Here is a 17,146-nt window from a genome sequence, read left to right as displayed (position 1 = left end):
GAGCGCAGGCACCCAGACTGACAGCCCAGCCGGCCCCAGCCGGCCCCGCCGGGGGCGCAGCTCTAACAACGCCGCAGATCCAGACGCAGAGGGAGCGGTCCACCGCTAGCCCATCCCGCACCGAGCTAACCGCCCAGAGCCTAGACCGCAATCCAGGTCTCCCCGTGCGTGGCAGGGACCGCGCGACCTCGGCCAGCGAGCGGAGCCAGGACTGGCACCCACGCGCCGCGGGACGGGAGGCGGTGCCCGAGCGGCCCTAGTTGGCCCCACCGCCTCCCGTCCTTCCCCGAGGTCTCCTGTGTCGCCAGCGTCTCCTCCCAGCCTCTCCGGCGTGGGAGACTTGACAGTCGATACCGCCCGGGACGTGTGTGATTTTTCCCCGTTTTGCCTTGCTGGTCTTTTGTAAGACTCCCGCGGTTGTGCCTGAAGGAGACGCGGGTCGTGGTGTCCACGAGGTCGCAAAAACCTGCATGAACGGACGCCCGAAGTGCGCAGCCCCGCAGGGCAGCCCCGGTGCTGTGGCTGCGGCGCCCCCACGGGTCCCACCCAGAGCCTCGTGGCCGCCTCTCGATGCTGCCCCCTCCTGTGTCCCGGATGCAGCAGGTGCACCTGGGAAAGGGGGGGATGGAAGTACGCATGGGGCTTGCTGCCTCCCCCTCGGCAGACCTGAGCCACCTTCCGTGACCTTCCGTGACCCCGTCTAGACTCTCATCAGCTCCTATGCAAATGATCCCTAATTACTCCCCGATTTCTGTTCTGCCCCCTCCTGTGACAGCGTGGCGGTCCTCACACAGGGGCTGGAAGTGACTTAAAACCGATTACAACTCCGGTCCACATGCTACCGCTGCGGTGTGGGTGCTGCTCTGGGTGTCCCCCAGGAGCCCCCGCCACCAGGCTGGTGCCACTGCGGGTGGCAGGGCCTTCAGGAAGTGGGAGGCCCTTTGGTCGCGGAGGCAGCTCGTGTGAGAGGCTGGCCCCGCCTCGCCTCTCTCCACTTCCCGGCTCACGAAGCAGCCGCTCGGTCCTGCCACCGTTCACTCCCGAGATGCCCAGGGTGGGAGGGAGCCTCCCTGTGGGCGACGCCGCTACGCAGCTTCAAGCGTTCACGCAGTTCACCCTCCTCAGCCACCGTGGGTAAAACCATTGGGGGGGGGGGCAGCGCCGCGGCTCGCTAGGCTAATCCTCCGCCTGCGGCGCCGGCACCCCGGGTTCTAGTCCCGGTCGGGGCGCCGGATTCTGTCCCGGTTGCCCTCTTCCAGGCCAGCTCTCTGCTGTGGCCCGGGAGTGCAGTGGAGGATGGCCCAGGTGCTTGGGCCCTGCACCCCACGGGAGATGGGGAGAAGCACCTGGTTCCTGGCGTCGGAACAGCGCAGCGCCGGCCGTGGTGGCCATTTTGGGGGGTGAACCAACGGAAGGAAGACCTTTCTCTCTCTCTCACTGTAAAATAAAAATAATTAATTAATTAAAAAATAAAACCATCTGGGGAAAACGCGCCTGCGTTCTCGGCGAGCGTTCGCAGAGCCCTGGGCGGCCGGGCAGGACAACCCCGACCACAGCTCCCACGGCACGAGGAGGCTCGAGCCATCCACAGGCCACTGCACACAGGACGACGTGTGCAGCTGTGTGGCTCCCGCGGACACGGGGGGACGATGGCAGCCTCCACGAGGCACAACACAGTTCTTGAGCTTACTCGTTCTGTCCATCGCCAGAGATTTCCCGAGCCTGTAAGCCTGCTGCTGAAGCCGAGGGAAGACCGTGTGCGTGGGAAATCGCTCCCTGTCCACCGCCACGCCTCCGTCCCAGAGGAGTTCAGCACCACGCGCCCCTGGACAGCTCTGGAGGTCAAACCCTCCCGGAACTATGGCTCGATGGTGCGCGTTTCCCGCCGGGGCCGGTTGGTGGCTGCGCTCCGCGGAAGGAAGCTTTCCCCGTGCGAATCCGAGGGGCGGACTCGCTGGGTGAGTAGCAGCCAGACAAGCCAATGGCGTTGGGCGGTCGACCGGCGGCGCTCGGGTACGCCAATAGGCAGGGGCGTGGGCGGGCTGTGGGCGGGCCGTGGGCGGTGGCGCCGGCGGGGCCTCTCCGGCCGCGGAGCTGGGCACCGGTCAGCGCGGCGGTTGAGGGGGGCCGGCTCTGGCTGGCGGTGTGTAGGGGCCGGACGGAGGTACGTGCGGGCTGGGGGCCGCCGGACGCTGCCCGCCCGCCAGCCGCAGCCTGGCTCTGGCGTCCGGCAGCGCGGGGCATACAGGAGGCGCCCAATAGATGCTGAGGGTGAATGAGCCGATTCCTGGCGGTCCAGCCCCAGCAGCCCTCGGTTTGGGGGCCTACAGCACACCCGGACCCCTACCCTGAGGTCTTGGGGCATCCAGACACCCCGGCCGGCGCTTATTGGGCGCCTGCTGCATGCGTTAGTAGCTCTGCCTTGGGCGGAGCTCCTGGCTTGGAGGAAGGGGTGTATGTATATGTTATATATTAAATGTATATAAATGTACCGAGAACAGGGGTGGGCGGCTTCTGTGGCCCAGGGGGCGGGACCCCGGGGGGCTGGGGCGGGGGCGGGGGGCTGCCTCCGCTCCCGCGTGCTCGGCCGGCCCGGCCTCTGGGCCATCGTGGGGCCCGGGTGGTCACGGCTGAGTGGCCCTGGGAGCAGTGGGCCGAGGTGGGGTTGGAAGCTGCGGGCGGGGCGGCGCTCCAGGCCGAGGGCAGCCCGTGCAAAGGCCCTGGGGCAGGGCCAGGAGCAGCTGCCCGTGCGGCCTCGGGGGCGGCAGAGGCCTGGCAGGCCCAGCTCCCGCCCGGGGGTAAGGAAGGTGCGTTTTGTTTCAGGACACCGAGGAGCCGCTGGACCGGACCACCCTCGGGGACGTCCCGCGCGGCGATGGACGTGTCCGTGCCGGTCACGCGGTGGCCACGCGGCAGCTGCCGGGCGCCGAGGGGCCGGATTCTGTTCCCTTCGGTGTAGGCTGGCTCGCGGCTCCGCGGGGGGTCGTGGGTGCCGCACAGCCCCGGGCCGCGTCCCCACGGGCCATGAGCGCGCGCCCGCCGGCGCCATGACGGAGCTGCTGGTGGCCAAGCTGCTGTGCATGGCGGGCGTGTTCGCGTGCATGCTGCTGGGCGCGCTGCTGCCCGTGCGCTTCCTGGAGGCCGACGCGGGCAAGGCGCCGCGGCCCCGCAAGGTGCTGGCGCTCTGCAACAGCTTCGGCGGCGGCGTCTTCCTGGCCACCTGCTTCAACGCCCTGCTGCCCGCCGTGCGCGCCAAGGTGAGGGCCCCCGGCGCACCGGGGGCGCACCGGGACGCAGCCGAGCGGGCCGGCGAGGCCTCCCGATCACGGCGGGGGCGGGGCTTGCGGTGTCTGGGGTCGCCCTCCAGGGGTCTCCCGGGCTGGGGTCTCTGCGCTCAGCGTCCCGCGTGGCCGGGAGCCGGGGTCAGGTCCCCCGCGCGTGCGTGCGGCCGGCAGCTCCGTTCCGGGCAGAGGCACCGCAGGGACACAGCGGGGACGAGCCTGGCGGGGCCGCCCTGGCGCCCGTCCGCTGCCCGCCCCCCGCCATGGGCCGCAGCTGGGCAGCCCCCCGCGGCGCCTGCTTCCTGTCCTGGGCAGCGTGACACAGCAGGTGGTGATGGGCAGGGACAGCGCCACCTCCCGCCCCGTCCTGCCCGGAGCCCGGGGGTCCTGCTCCCCACCCCCTCCCCTGCGGGGCCCCCCTCCCAGCCCGTCAGCCCTGCCCAGCAGCCCCGGGGGCCGCGTGCACCTGTCGCCTGGTGCGGGGGCCCTGGCGTTCACCCCGAAGGAACCACAAGGTGGGCCTGGCCCCCCCACCCCTACCTTGAGAAGCAAACGGCCACACTGTGTGATGGCCCCCCCACCTGCGAGCCGTCCCCCACCGACAGCCGGCAGGGCCCTGGGACCCTGTGCGTGCGGCTGCCGGGAGGCGGCTGTGCCGGCCGCGGGCGAGATGTCGGCCTGCAGGGCCAGGCTCGGGCCTGGGTTCATTCGTTCTTTCTTTCTTTCTCTCTCTCTCTCTCTCTCTCTCTCTCTTTCTCTCTCTCTTTCTTTCTTTTTATCTGAAATACTTCTGATTTTTTAAAAAAGATTTTATTTGAGATAGAGTTACAGACGGGGCGGGGGTGTTCTTCCATCCGCGGGTTCACTCTCCAAGTGGCCGCAGCAGCCGGAGCCAGGAGCTCCATCCGGGTCTCCCACGCGGGGGCAGGGGCCCAGGGACTCGGCCATCGTCCACTGCTCTCCCAGGCCACAGCAGGGAGCTGGTTGGGAAGTGGAGCAGCCGGGACTGGAACCAGTGCTCAGGCGTGGACCTGTGGTACTCGGGAGCCCGGGCCAGGCGTGTGTCGTCCCCGCGAGGCCTGGGGCACGCACGCAGCTGCTCGGGGAGGTGGAACCTCAGCCTCGCCCGCACGACGCAGGCCCCGCCCAGCTCCCCAGGGTCCCTGTTGTCACCTGATCGGTGCCGTCCCTCGGGAGTGGCTGCCGTCGTGCAGGGAACCGGCTGGGCGGCTTCCCCACGGCGGCCTAGCCACGGAGGTCGGGGTGGGCTGGGGGCACCGGGCCACGTCTGGGGACATCTGTGGTTGTCATGGCTTGGACAGGGCGGGGCCAGGGAGCGCCCAGGATGGCCCCACCCCAGGGGCTGCCCCCCCCGCGGCGCCCTGTGTGCTCTGGAGGGGCGGGGCCGCCGCGGTGAAGCTCACCCCCCCACGTGTGTGCCTGTGTGTGCACACGTGTGTGCCTGGGTGGCACGTGTGTGTTCCCCTGTGTGACACGCGTGTCCCTGTGTGTGCACGCGTGTGGCGGGAGAGGAAGCAGAGGGTTTGGGGGACAGGGCAGTGGCGGGCGGGGAGGGCCCTCCGGCCCCGCCTCCCCCTCCCCGGAGAGCGGCCAGGGGAGGGCCTGCCCGGGGCTGGCCACCTGAGCCTCTCCCGAGGTGCCCATCGCGGCGGGCTCTCTCCCGGAGGACCTGGGCCCGCGGGGCGTCCGCTGAGGCCCAGGCCGTCATAGCCCCCAGCTTTCTGCCTCCCCGCGGGGCTGCGGCCTTCAGAGATGGGGGCGGCGCGTTCTCAGGGCTCGGTGGGTGGCTTCAGAGCTGCCAGAGGGGAGGGGCGGTGCCGCCGCCTCTGGCCACGCCCAGGGAGCCCGAAGCCCGGGTGGGGAACTGGCAGCCGCGCGCTGGGCACGCGAGACAGAGCTGCGTTTCATGTCACTGAAAGGCGAGACGGGGGGGGGGGGGTGAGGCCTTTGATCCACTGGCTCACACCCCCCTCCCCTGCCCACGGCAGCCAGGGCTGCGCCAGGCCAGAACCAGGAGCCAGGAGCTCCATCCGGGTCTCCCGCGTGGGTGCAGGGCCCCAGCACTCGGGCCGGCACCACCACCTCCCAGAATGCAATAGCAGCGGCCGGGACTCGAACCCGGCGCTCCAGTGTGGAATGCCGGCACCCCTGGCGCGATCCCTGCGCCGAGTGCCGTGCCCGGCCCCGCCCCCGCGTGTGGCACAGGCGCTGAGCCCGAGGGAGGGGTGGGCGGGCGTGGGAGTGAGCCCGCCTCACTGGCCGCGCCCGCCCTCCCGCCTTGTCCACTCTTGCGTGCGAAGGAACTCGCCTGGCGGCCATGTGCAAGGCCACCCTGGTGACCGGTCACCTGTGCTGCGACCACAGCTCCCAACCTTCAGCTTTCAAGGTGCTGGGGGCGGGGCCTCCGCGCCCGAGGCTGGGGGAGGCGCCACCTAGATCCGTCTGCAGAGGCTCCAACTGGGGCTGCGCTCTGCTGGTCCAGTGCAGGGGCGGGGCCTGGGGCACAGCCCACCCACCCCTGCGGGTCCAGCGCAGGGGCGGGGCCTGGGGCACAGCCCACCCACCCCTGCGGGTCCAGTGCAGGGGCGGGGCCTGGGGCACAGCCCACCCCTGCTGGTCAAGTGCAGGGGGCAGGGCCTGGGGCACAGCCCACCCACCCCTGCTGGTCCAGCGCAGGGGCGGGGCCTGGGGCACAGCCCACCCACCCCTGCTGGTCCAGTGCAGGGGGCGGGGCCTGGGACACAGCCCACCCCTGCTGGTCCTGTGCAGGGGGCGGGGCCTGGGGCGCAGCCCACCCACCCCTGCTGGTCCAGTGCAGGGGGCAGGGCCTCCCCATTCTCCTGGCACAGGTTTCTGGGGTTGTGTAACCCACCAGGGTGCACCCCTCCCACCTCTTCTTTTCCTTTTTCTTTTTGTATTGGAGGGGCAACAAGACAGAGTCCCTACTGTGCTGGGCCAGGCCTGGCCGGCGCCGCGAGCTCCCTCGGGTCTCCTCCCTGGGTGGTGGGGGTCCCAGCACCTGGGCCCGCTGCTGCCCCCCAGGTGTGCGTTGGCGGGGAGCGGCGCCGGGGGCGGGGCCGGAGCCCAGGCGCTGGGAGGCGGGGCCAGCACCCTGACCACTGTCGCCCGCGTGCCCCGCCCCCAGCTGCAGCGGGTGCTGAGCCTGGCCCACGTGAGCACCGACTACCCGCTGGCCGAGACCACCATGCTGCTGGGCTTCTTCCTGACCCTGCTCCTGGAGCAGCTGGTGCTGACCTTCCGCAAGGAGAAGCCGCCCTTCATCGACCTGGAGACCTTCAACGCGGGCTCGGACGCGGGCAGCGACTCCGAGTACGAGAGCCCCTTCATGGCCGGCGCGCGGGGCCACGCCCACGGCCCCCGCCTGCGCGCGCAGGAGCTGCCGGGCGCCGGCCCCCTGCGCCTGCTCAGCCTGGTCTCGGCGCTGTCGGCGCACTCGGTCTTCGAGGGCCTGGCGCTGGGCCTGCAGGAGGAGGGCGAGCGTGTGGTCAGCCTGTTCGTGGGCGTGGCCGTGCACGAGACGCTGGTGGCCGTGGCGCTGGGCGTCAGCATGGCCCGGAGCGCCGTGCCGCTGCGGCACGCGGCCAAGCTGGCGGTCACGGTGAGCGCCATGATCCCCCTGGGCATCGGCGCGGGCCTGGGCATCGAGAGCGCCCGCGGCCTGGCGGGCAGCGTGGTGTCCGTGCTGCTGCAGGGCCTGGCGGGCGGCACCTTCCTCTTCGTCACCTTCCTGGAAGTCCTGGCCAAGGAGCTGGAGGACAAGAGCGACCGCCTGCTCAGGGTCCTCTTCCTGGTGCTGGGCTACGCCGTGCTGGCCGCCATGGTCTTCCTCAAGTGGTGAGTGACCGCTGCCCTCGCCCAGGCCGCGCGCCTCCAGGGGACACGCGTGCCAGGGCGTCCTCTCTCCCGGAGCCCTCGGGAGCCCCCGGTGGTCCCCCGACCCTGCCGTGGCGGGAGGCCAGGGCTGGGGCTTAGCTGTGGTTGGCTGGGCCGGCGCCTCTCAACCCGGCACACACACACACAGTGCGCGGGGACCGGCACCCCTGCCCCTGGGGGTGCGGGAGGGCGGGGACAGCCAGCAGGCGCTGGGGAGCCGGGAGCCCTGGGCTCCGCCCCGTAGCCACCTCTGGGCGGCCCAGCCCGTCGTCGTGGCAACCGGGCCTCCTGTCTGGGGACAGTCGGGAGGGGCGGCGCTGCGTTCCCCAGGGGCTTTGCCTGCCCGGCTCCAGCCTCCCGGGCACAGCAGGAGGGGCCGCCTCACCCCGTCCCTGGGCCTCGGGCCTCCTCGCCTCCCGGGTCCCCACCCGGCCCCCTAGCCCTGGGTGTCCTGTGCCTGGCACGGGGCCCCCGAGGCCCTGCACTGAGTGAGGGTGGCGCCCCGGCAGGCACCTGGGGAAGCAGCTTGGAACCCCGGCCCCTTGGGTGTGGTTCCCGGAGCCCGGGGAGCCAGGGCCGTGGCTCTGACCCCAGCGCCCCGGGGGTGTGCCCGAGGCCCTGCCCCCATTCTCCCATAGCGGGGCCCAGCCGCGTTGTGATGGGTGCATCAGGCCCGTTTCTAGAAACTTCTGCGTAGCCCGACCCAGACCTGTGGCTGTGTGCTCAGCTCACGTCCTGCTGTCCCTGTCCCCAGGGCGCCCGGCCCAGTGACGGCAACTGGGCGCCGTGGGGGCTAGGGGCACCCACAGGGGGGTTCGGGGTCCCCAGCTCAGTAGCCCCGCCTTGTTGATGCCAGATACGAGAAGAAGTCGGCGAGCGCCCCGTCCTGCCCACCACCCACTCCCCCGACAGCCCCGGGACACCAGGAAGCCTGCCGGCCGCAAGGCGGCCCCGCCCTGAGCCGCCCGCCCCGAGCCGCCCTGCAGACCACGCTGAGGGCACCCCCACGCCGCACGGGAGACGTCTGAGGGACAGCAGAGTCCCCGAGGGACGCAGGCCGCCCCCCGCCGGCCCGTCTCCCGCCACCACCCCACCTGAGGGTTCCACCAGCGACGTGGGGGGGACCCGGGGGCTGGGGCCCCGGAGCACGGCCCACCCGGCGGCCGCTGCCCGCCAGACCACCAGCATCCGGACGGCGCCCCCACCCCCGTCTGCTGTGGCCAGAGGAGCGGTCAGCCCGGGCTCCCCACCTCCCGGGGGCCGCAGGGGGCCGGGCCGACCGGCGAGAGGTCAGCTCAAAGCAGAGACGCTGGACAGACGCCACGGAAGCAGGCCCTGCTGGGGCCCCCGCCAGGCCCCGTGCGCCCCGTGGCCGTCAGCGCTTCCGCCTGAGTGACTGGGTCTGCACTGTCCGGTCTCCCGAGCCAGCCTCTGCCCAGGACCGGACGGGAGTCGGCCGCGGGGCCTGTGGCGGGATCACCTGCTCAGGGATCCCTCACTGACTCTGCCCTGGGGGGGCCACTGGACAACGGGACCTCTGTGTCCACCAGGACAGGGAGTGCTGGCGTGGGGGGCGGGGCAGGATCAGCGCCTGCGCGTGGTCAGCTCGGGGAGACGGACAGAGGCTGCGGCGGCCGCCTGGAGTCCGGACACCTGAGCTGCCAGCTGGGCCACCTCCGTCCACCCAGCACACCAGGCCTCCTGTCCTCTGCGGCCGGGCAGGCCCTAGATGGACCGAGGGCAGGCCCAGGTGCTGCCCGGGCCGCGTAGTTGGCACCACCTGGGCCTGGGGCCCCCGCCCGGTGGGGGAAGCCTCCCTCGGGAGGCCGTGGCTGGCTCTGCACCCCCTGAGGGTGCCCGACGTGGGCACAGGCCACAGTGGCATTTCCCCCCTCCCTCCAGAGGCCGGCCCACAGCTCAGGTCAGCTGTGGTCACGGGTGTCGGCGGCCACGGTCTTGGCGGCTCTGCCAGGCAGGAACGGGGAGCAGGGGCACCTGTTCCCGGACCCAGGAAAGCCAGCAGCGGATGGGACGCGGTCCCCAGCCCCCGGCACTGTAAGACCTGCCCCGGCCGCCAGGGGCCCACAGCCCGCCTGTGCAGCGCGGGCCCGAGCAGGGGGAGCCTCCGGAAGCCGGTGGTCCGCATCAATAAAGACGGGTCCACCCCGAGCTCCGGCCGTGTGTGCCTTTCCAGGGCTCGGGGCGGGGGGGGGGCTCTGGGGCAGGGCTGTCCGTTGCCGGGATGCCAAGGCCAGACTGGGCCGCGCTGTCCAGCTTCTACAAATCAGCGACTGAATTTGAAAGAGGGACAGAGACCTCGCCCCTCTGTCGGGCCGGGGCTGGGCCAGGCCGAAACCAGGGTGCTGGAATCCCACCCGGGGCTCCACGGGAGCGGAGGGGCCGTGTGGGCCAGCCCTGCTGCCTTCCGGGTGCATGGGCAGGGAGTGGGGCGGCCGGGCCTTGGGCCAGTGCTGTCTGTGGGATGCTGTCCACCCAGGGCACCACGGCGCCCATCCCGCGGGTTTTTTACTTCGTCTGTACAAAAGGCAGGCGGCACAGAGGGCTCCCGTTTGCCGGCTCAGCCCCCCAGACGCCTCCGGCAGTGGCTGGGCTCCACCCAGGTGTGGCACGGCGTGGCAGGCGCCCCCAGTTCCTGGTTCGGCCGCCCCCAGGCCTGCAGCCCCTCGGGGTGGGAGCGCAGCCGCCTCGGGGGCCTGGCCGGGGTGGAGGTGATGCTAGCGCATGGGGGCCGGGGGCAGCACCACACCCGTGACGCACGGCGGAGGCCACTGCTCCATGGGGGTGGGGGCCCTCGGGGGCCAGCTGGGCTCCAAGTCCAGCCTGGCACAGGCCAGGCGATGTGGCCCCTGGAGCAGGCACCCTCCCCTCGGTCCTGGGGACGTCCAGGGCTGTCCTGCCGCTGTCCCCAGCCCCAGGTTCCACCAGGCCATCTGTAAAGGGCCCCCGGTGTTGCAGCATCCACCCCGCCAGTGTCCGTGGCCTCACCTTTCAGGGTGGGGGGAGGGGCCGGGCCACGGCTTCCCAGCATGTCGGCGTCCGGGTGCAGGTGGGCAGGGACCCGACTCGAGGTGCCAGGTCCTTTGGTGGTTTTTTAGTTTTTAAGATTTATTTATTTGAAAGGCCGAGAGAGAAGAGAGAGGTCTTCCATCAACTCGTTCACTCCCCAGATGGCTGCAACGGCCAGAGCTGGAGCCAGGAGCTCCATCCAGGTCTCCCACGCGGGGGCAGGACGTGGGCCATCGTCCACTGCTCTCCCAGGCCACAGCAGAGAGCTGGATCGGAAGTGGAGGAGCCGGGACTCGAACCTGCGCCCACGTGGGATGTGGGCGCTGCAGGCGCTGGCCCCCCACGTCCTTTGCTTTTGAAGGCAAACTGGGCTTTAGTGACTGAGCTTGTTAAATGTTGAGCCCAGACGCCCCTGGGGCCGTCCGTGCGCGGCCTCTGCGTCCCCCCCCCCCCCGTGATTGCTTTCATCCCAGGGGCCCCCTCCCCAGCACCAGGAGAGGAGAAGTCGCCCACGGCTTCGAGGCCGGGCCAGAAGTGAACCCTCTGCAGTTGGGCCTCCTGCAAGCCTGGGCCAGCCGGGGGTCCCAGACAGCGGCGGGCACGAGGGGGCCCCGGGCAGGCCTGGCCCGGCCTCTTCCAGGCTGGGCCACCTCGGTGAGCGAGTGGCTTCCCTCCTCCGAGCCTCGGCTTCCCGGTGACGGGTGACGACGCTGGCCCTGGGGGCGCCCCCTGAGGGGCCGTCATGGACGGGTGCGGACCCTGTCCGGCTCGGGAGCTGGTGGTGGGGCCGGCAGAGCCAGGCCCAGTCTCCCAGAGAGGCAGCAGCGGATCCTGAAGTCCCCCACCGTGCCGTGCCGGGGGCCTGGGGTGCCCCGGCAGGGGGCTGGGCCCCCGACATGGGGCGGAGAGTGAGCAGGGGCCCGAGGCCCGTCCTCGCTGGCTGGCGAGGCCCAGAGCCCTGCTGGGGAGCTATAAATAGCTACAGCGTGGACTCGCTGCCGCCGGGCGCAGGCTCCTACGCATGAGTCAGCCGCCCCGGCCTGGGCAGGAGCCCGAGAGCCGGCCCAGCGCCGCGGTCACTCAGGAGACCGGGCAGGCAGAGCGGGACGGGAGCGGCCGCCAGCTCCGAGCCCCGCGCGAGTGGGCACGCTGCCCACCTGCTCCCAGAACTCCCAGCGGCCACGGCGATCCTGGAGGTGTGGAGACTGAGGCTGGGCTGAGCCCTCCCTGGGGTGCGGGGTCCCCATCCGGGACCAGGCCAGGTGGTGCCCAGGGCCAGCCGCAGGCAGCCGGGAAGCGGGGAGCTCCCCGGGGGTGGGGGGAGCTCGGGTCAGGCCACAGGAGATGACGGCCAGGCCACGCGGTTCCCTGATACGGGAGGTGAAGCGAGCCACGGTCAGGGTCAGGGACCAGAGACAGGGGCCGGGTGGTCTGGGGGCAGCGTCCCGGGGAGGGGAGTGCCCCCCTCCCATGGCGGGGACCTCAGGGTGGTCCCGGGGCATCCTCCTCTAACCCATCGCGGCCTGGGCCTGGCCTGAGCTGTGTCCACCCCCCAGGGGACCCGGCGGGAGTCCCGCCGCCTCCGAGCTCTGTCCGTTGAGGTCAGCATGAGCCTCCCGCCTCCAGGTTTGAGGAAGGGGCGGTGGGCTCGGGTGGGCAGGAGCACCGGGGCACCTGACCCCCGAGCAGCCACTTCCCAGAGACACGCGGGGACCCACAGACAGAACCTCGTGCCCCGTCCGCGCCAGCGCCCCCTTCAGGCGGCCCTTCCCGGCGGGCGGCTGTCTTCCTGCCTGTCCTGTGCCCCCTCCCCTCCCACCCCTGCCCAGTACAAACCCGCCTCTGCCTCCCCACGGTCAGGGGCTGATTGACAGCTGAGCGCTCCCTCCGCCCGGGCAGCCCCCCTGGGCCCCCGCCCTGGTGCCGCATCACGACCCCAGCCTGAACATGTCCCCTTCCGCCCCCCCCCCCCCCCCCCCGGTCCAGCTCTGCCCGGCTCGTGCCGGCTCCCCAGCCTCCCGGGGTCTGCAGACCCCCGCCCCCTCCTCCCAAGAGCCCAGGTGGCCACGTAGTGGACACAGGCCAGAGCCCTGGAGGGCATCGGTCCCAGGGCGCAGGCCCGCGGTGACCTTGGGAGGGCGCCCCCGGGGTGCGGGTCCCTGTGGGTCCCGGCGGGGCGGGGCTGCCGGGGCGGGGCGGGGCCGGCGGGCGGGGCGGGCGCGACTGCGGCGGCGGCGGCGGCGGCGGCGGCGGCGGCGGAGGCTCGGGCGGGCGGGCGGCCGGGGGGCGGCGACGCCGGAGCGGACTCGGAGCCCGAACAGCAGCGGCCGCGCGCCGCAGGGACAGCGGACCCAGGTAGGCGGCCGAGCCCGGGCGGGGCGCGGGGGTCCCTGGGCAGACTCCAGCCGGCCAGGCCGCCCCCCCTCCCCGGCGAGGACCTTCTTTGTCCTGGCCCCACCCTCCGGGCCTCGGGGGCGGCCGAGCCTCCGGCCAGGGCCCTCTACCGTGCACCTGCGCGCCAGCGCCCGGGCCCGGGCCGGTGTCTCCGCTGCGCGCCCACCTTGGACAGCTCCCTCCGCGGCTTCTGCCCTCCTGCCCGTGTCTGCTGGGGGGTGGGGGGGGGCCACCGTGGGCATCAGTGCGTCGGGCGTCCCTCCCCCCTCCCACTCGCCCGCGTAGCCCGCCTGCCCCCTGCCCAGCCAAGCCCCTCGCTCCCTGACCGACTCCTCCTACCAACAGCTCAGGGAGCCGCGGCCCTGCCCCCCCCCATCATATCCCCCATCCAAAGCAGGCCCTCCGCCCTTCAGACCCCTCGGTGGTCAGGTGCACCCCGGGCCAGACCCCCTGTGCCCGCCGCCCCCCCCCTCCGGGTCAGGGCTCTCTGCCGTCTTGCACCCGAGGTCGCTCCAGTCTTCCAGCCCCGAGCTGTGCTCCGAGGACGCCGGCCGGGGCTGCGGCCCGTTCCTCTGGCCTGGGCACCTCAGGGCGGGCTCCCGTGCGCAGGCCCAAGACCCCCAAGGCAGGGTAGCCTCCAGGCCCTGCTGCCAGTCCTGCGCGGTTCGGCCACCTCCCTGCCCCGTGACCTTGAGCTCTCGCCCGCCCCCCCACCCGCTTGTTGTCCACAACCCCCTCACCCCACAGGAGATGTGGGTGGGATGCAGAGGCCACCAGGTGGGTGTCTGATGTGGACCTGGGGAGGGGCTTCTGGTTAGGGAGCCCAGGCCCCAGCCGCCCCCCCCGGGAGGCCCCCCCTTGTTGCTGGGGGCCGGAGCCCTTGGTGCCCGGAGCAAGGGGAGAGCTGACACTGCAGAACCCACAGTGGCCAGCCCCAGGGGTCCCCGGGTCTCGGCAGGGCCCGGCTGCACCCCAGGGTGCCCACCGCTCAGGCACCTGCACCGGAGAGCCGACGGGCAGTGTGCAGGGAGCCGGCAGCCCTCTCGCCTCAGTGGTCAGGCAGAGGAGACGACCGCCAGGCGTGTTCTGCCTGGGACACGTGCTGGTACCCACCCCCGGGGGGCGGCCCTGGGCCCTGAGCTCATGGGGCACCTGCTGTGGCGGCAAAGCGCCCTGAGCCCGTCACCGTGACAGCGGCCGCCACCCTCTGTCTCCTGGCCCCGGTGGGTTTACCTACTTGTCCCTAACCCCAGCGGGCAGGCACGCAGTCAGTCCCATTTCACAGATGGGAAAACCGAGGTGCAGGGACACAGGTTTGCTTGTCCTGCCTGAAGGCCAGCGCAGCCTTGCACCCTCCCCCCCCCCACACACACACAGAGCCCCGAGGGCAGGAGTCTGTCCGGGGGCCTGGGAGGAGGGCACCCGGCAGGTGGAACGGGCACCCGCAGGGACAGCTGGGGGAGGGGCCGCCTGTCCCCACGGTGCCCGAGCTCCCCCTCCCCCAGTGTGTCAGGGACTCACGTGACCTCCAAGGCTGCGGGACCTCCCCAGCCGAGAAAGCCAAAGACGTTAGCACAGTTCCGTTCCCGAGGGTACAGCCGAGCTGAGCGGGGAGCCGGGACCAGACCACGGTCAGGCAACGAGGAAGCCCCGAAAACAAACAAACAAACAAACAAAACAAGCAAGTGTGCATGTCTGACCTGCCGGCGGCGCCGCACCCCACGTCAGGGCTCCCGGTTCTAACCCCAGCTTCGGCTCCTGGCCCCAGCTCCCCGCGCATGCGCAGCCTGGGAGGCAGCAGCGAGGGCTCAAGTCCTTGGGCTCCCGCCGCCCACGGGGGGACCCGGATGCAGCCCCCGGCTTCAGCCATCGTGGGCGTTCGGGAGGGAAGCAGCAGCTGGACGGGCTCCGTCTCCGTCTCTGATGGACTTAAGACGGCCAAGCAGGGTCCTTTTGGTGCAGGGAATTCCGAGGACGGCGCTGCGGCGTGCGCGTCGGGGAAAACCCTGCGCACACACCAGGGTCCTTCTCTGCTCCAGATCACTGTTGCTTGAATACTTATTTATTTCCAAAGTCAGAGAGGGAGAGGTCTTCCAACACCGGGCCACTCCCCACATGGCTGCCGCGACCAGCGCCGGGCGCTCCATCCGGGTCTCCCACGCAGGTGCAGGGCCCCGCGCTCGGCTGTCTCTGCTGCTCTCCCAGCTGCATTAGCAGGGGGCTGGGTGGGCAGTGCAGACCCTGGTTTGCATTCATTAGGGGGCAGGCAGCTTTCTATTTTAAAAAAATATTTTTATTTATTTGAAAGGCAGATTTACAGAGAGGCGGGGCGGGGGGAGAGGTCTTCCATCTGCAGGTGCACTCCCCAAATGGCCGATCAGGAGCCAGGAGCTCCATCCGGGTCTCCCACGCGGGTGCAGGGGTCCCAGCACTTGGTCCATCGTCCACTGCTCTCCCAGGCCACAGCAGAGAGCTGGACCGGAAGTGGAGCAGCCGGGACTCGAACCGGCGCCCACGTGGGATGCCAGAGCTGCAGGCGGCGGCTTTCCCTGCTATGCCACAGCGCCGGCAGCTTTTTAAAATGCAGGCTCCCAGGTCCCCGTGTCTGGGCTGAGACCCTGTGCCTGCGTTGTACACGCACACACACCCTCCCCCCCACACCCCTTCCCCAAGGTTGGCAAGGTCCGGGCAGTGGAGAGGTGGCACAGGCACTCACAGGCGCCGTGGCCCGGGACAGGTGTCAGGCCGCCCAGGTGTCAGGGCCAGGCCCAGCCTAGGAGGGCGGCAGGCAGCGGGGAAGGAGCTGGCTGTGCATCCCCGGCTCTGCCCCCTCCGCGGCTCAGAGCCCACCCTGCATTCTGTGCGCGCGGGGCGGGGGGGAGCAGGCGAAAGGCGCTGACCCCGGGTCCACATCAGCCCCACGCCCCGTCCCAGCCCAAGCCCCTCCTCCCGGCCCACCCTGACGCCCAAGCTCCTCCTCCCGCCCCAAGCCCCTCCTCCCGGCCGGCCCAGACTTCCAAGCCCCTCCCCTACACCAACCTGCTGCCCAAGCCCCGCCTCCCGGCCCGCCCTGACGCCCCAAGCCCCTCCTCCCTCCCCCGCCCTGACGCCCCAAGCTCCTCCTCCCGCCCCACCCCAAGCCCCTCCGCCGCCCCGCCCTGCGCCGGCCTGACGCCCCAAGCCCCTCCTCCCGCCCCGCCCTGACGCCCCAAGCCCCTCCTCCCGCCCCGCCCTGAGCCCCAAGCCCCTCCTCCCGCCCCGCCCTGACGCCCCAAGCCCCTCCTCCCGCCCCGCCCCTGACGCCCTAAGCCCCTCCTCCCGCCCCGCCCTGAGCCCCAAGCCCCTCCTCCCGCCCTGCCCTGAGCCCCAAGCCCCTCCTCCCGCCCCGCCCTGACGCCCTAAGCCCCTCCTCTCGTCCCGCCCCAAGCCCCTCCTCCCGCCTGACTTCCAAGCCCCTCCTCCCGCCCCGCCCCGCCCCGCGCCGCCCTGACGGCCCTCTCCCCGCAGGGTCCGTGCGGGGTCCTCCGCGGCGCCAGGAACCATGCCGGAGCAGAGTAACGACTACCGCGTGGTGGTGTTCGGGGCCGGCGGCGTGGGCAAGAGCTCGCTGGTGCTGCGCTTCGTGAAGGGCACGTTCCGCGACGCCTACATCCCCACCATCGAGGACACCTACCGGCAGGTGATCAGCTGCGACAAGAGCGTGTGCACGCTGCAGATCACCGACACCACGGGCAGCCACCAGTTCCCGGCCATGCAGCGCCTGTCCATCTCCAAGGGCCATGCCTTCATCCTGGTCTTCTCGGTCACCAGCCGGCAGTCGCTGGAGGAGCTGGACCCCATCTACCGGCTCATCCTGCAGATCAAGGGCAGCGTGGAGGACATCCCGGTCATGCTCGTGGGCAACAAGTGCGACGAGACGCAGCGCGAGGTGGACACGCGCGAGGCGCAGGCCGTGGCGCAGCAGTGGAAGTGCGCCTTCATGGAGACGTCGGCCAAGATGAACTACAACGTCCAGGAGTTGTTCCAGGAGCTGCTCACGCTGGAGACGCGGCGCAGCGTGAGCCTGGGTGTGGCCGGCAAGCGCGCCGGCCAGCAGCGGCGGACAGAGCGCGGCAGGGGCAAGTGCAGCCTCATGTGAGCCGCGCGCCGGCCGGCCGCCCTGTCCTCCCTGCCCGGCCGGCCCTGTCCTCCCTGCCCTGCTCTGTCCTCCCTGCCCTGCCCTGCCCTGCCCTCTCCAGCCCGGCCGGCCCTGTCCACCCTGCCCGGCCCTGTCCTCCCTGCCCGGCCGGCCCTGTCCTCCCTGCCCAGCCGCCCTGTCCTCCCTGCCCCCGCTCCCTGCCCTGCTCCCTCCAGCCGCCCGGCCCTGTCCACTCCCGGCCGCCGGGCCCCTGTCCTCCCTGCCCGGCCCTGTCCTCCCTGCCCGGCCTCCCTGTCCTCCCTGCCCGGCCGGCCCTGTCCTCCCTGCCTGGCCCTGTCCTCCCTGACCGGCGCTGTCCTCCCTGCCCGGCCGCCCTGTCCACCCTGCCCGG

At 71.7% G+C, this 17,146-nt stretch overlaps 2 protein-coding genes across 4 annotated transcripts; both read left to right on the top strand.

The window, feature by feature from the left end:
- Nucleotides 1-2,046: 2,046 nt before the first annotated feature.
- SLC39A3 (solute carrier family 39 member 3) lies at nucleotides 2,047-9,365 on the top strand. 2 transcript variants are annotated; one of them, XM_070058575.2, is made up of 4 exons: nucleotides 2,047-2,164; nucleotides 2,824-3,257; nucleotides 6,448-7,157; nucleotides 8,053-9,365. In XM_070058575.2, coding segments are annotated over exons 2-4 (921 nt in total). In that variant the 5' UTR covers nucleotides 2,047-2,164; nucleotides 2,824-3,047; the 3' UTR covers nucleotides 8,054-9,365. The 2 variants fall into 2 exon arrangements, with proteins under 2 accessions (XP_069914676.1, XP_069914675.1); XM_070058574.2 differs by lacking the exon at nucleotides 8,053-9,365 and having other exon boundaries at nucleotides 6,448-7,161.
- A 1,891-nt stretch (nucleotides 9,366-11,256) lies between these two features.
- Nucleotides 11,257-16,902, top strand: DIRAS1 (DIRAS family GTPase 1). Of its 2 annotated transcripts, none has more exons than XM_070058578.2 (2): nucleotides 11,257-11,419; nucleotides 16,125-16,902. In XM_070058578.2, exon 2 carries the CDS (start codon nucleotides 16,159-16,161, stop codon nucleotides 16,753-16,755), a length of 597 nt encoding a protein of 198 aa, XP_069914679.1. In that variant the 5' UTR covers nucleotides 11,257-11,419; nucleotides 16,125-16,158; the 3' UTR covers nucleotides 16,756-16,902. The 2 variants fall into 2 exon arrangements, with proteins under 2 accessions (XP_069914679.1, XP_069914678.1); XM_070058577.2 differs by lacking the exon at nucleotides 11,257-11,419 and adding an exon at nucleotides 12,433-12,578.
- The last annotated feature ends 244 nt before the right edge of the window (nucleotides 16,903-17,146 follow it).

The sequence above is a fragment of the Oryctolagus cuniculus genome, chromosome 16 (genome assembly GCF_051225735.1).
Source record: "Oryctolagus cuniculus isolate XC-2025 breed Fujian yellow rabbit chromosome 16, ASM5122573v1, whole genome shotgun sequence".
NCBI classification, from domain to species: Eukaryota; Metazoa; Chordata; class Mammalia; order Lagomorpha; family Leporidae; genus Oryctolagus; species Oryctolagus cuniculus.
The sequence above is the reverse complement of the archived record's forward strand: the minus strand, read 5'-3'. Positions and strand labels throughout refer to the sequence as shown.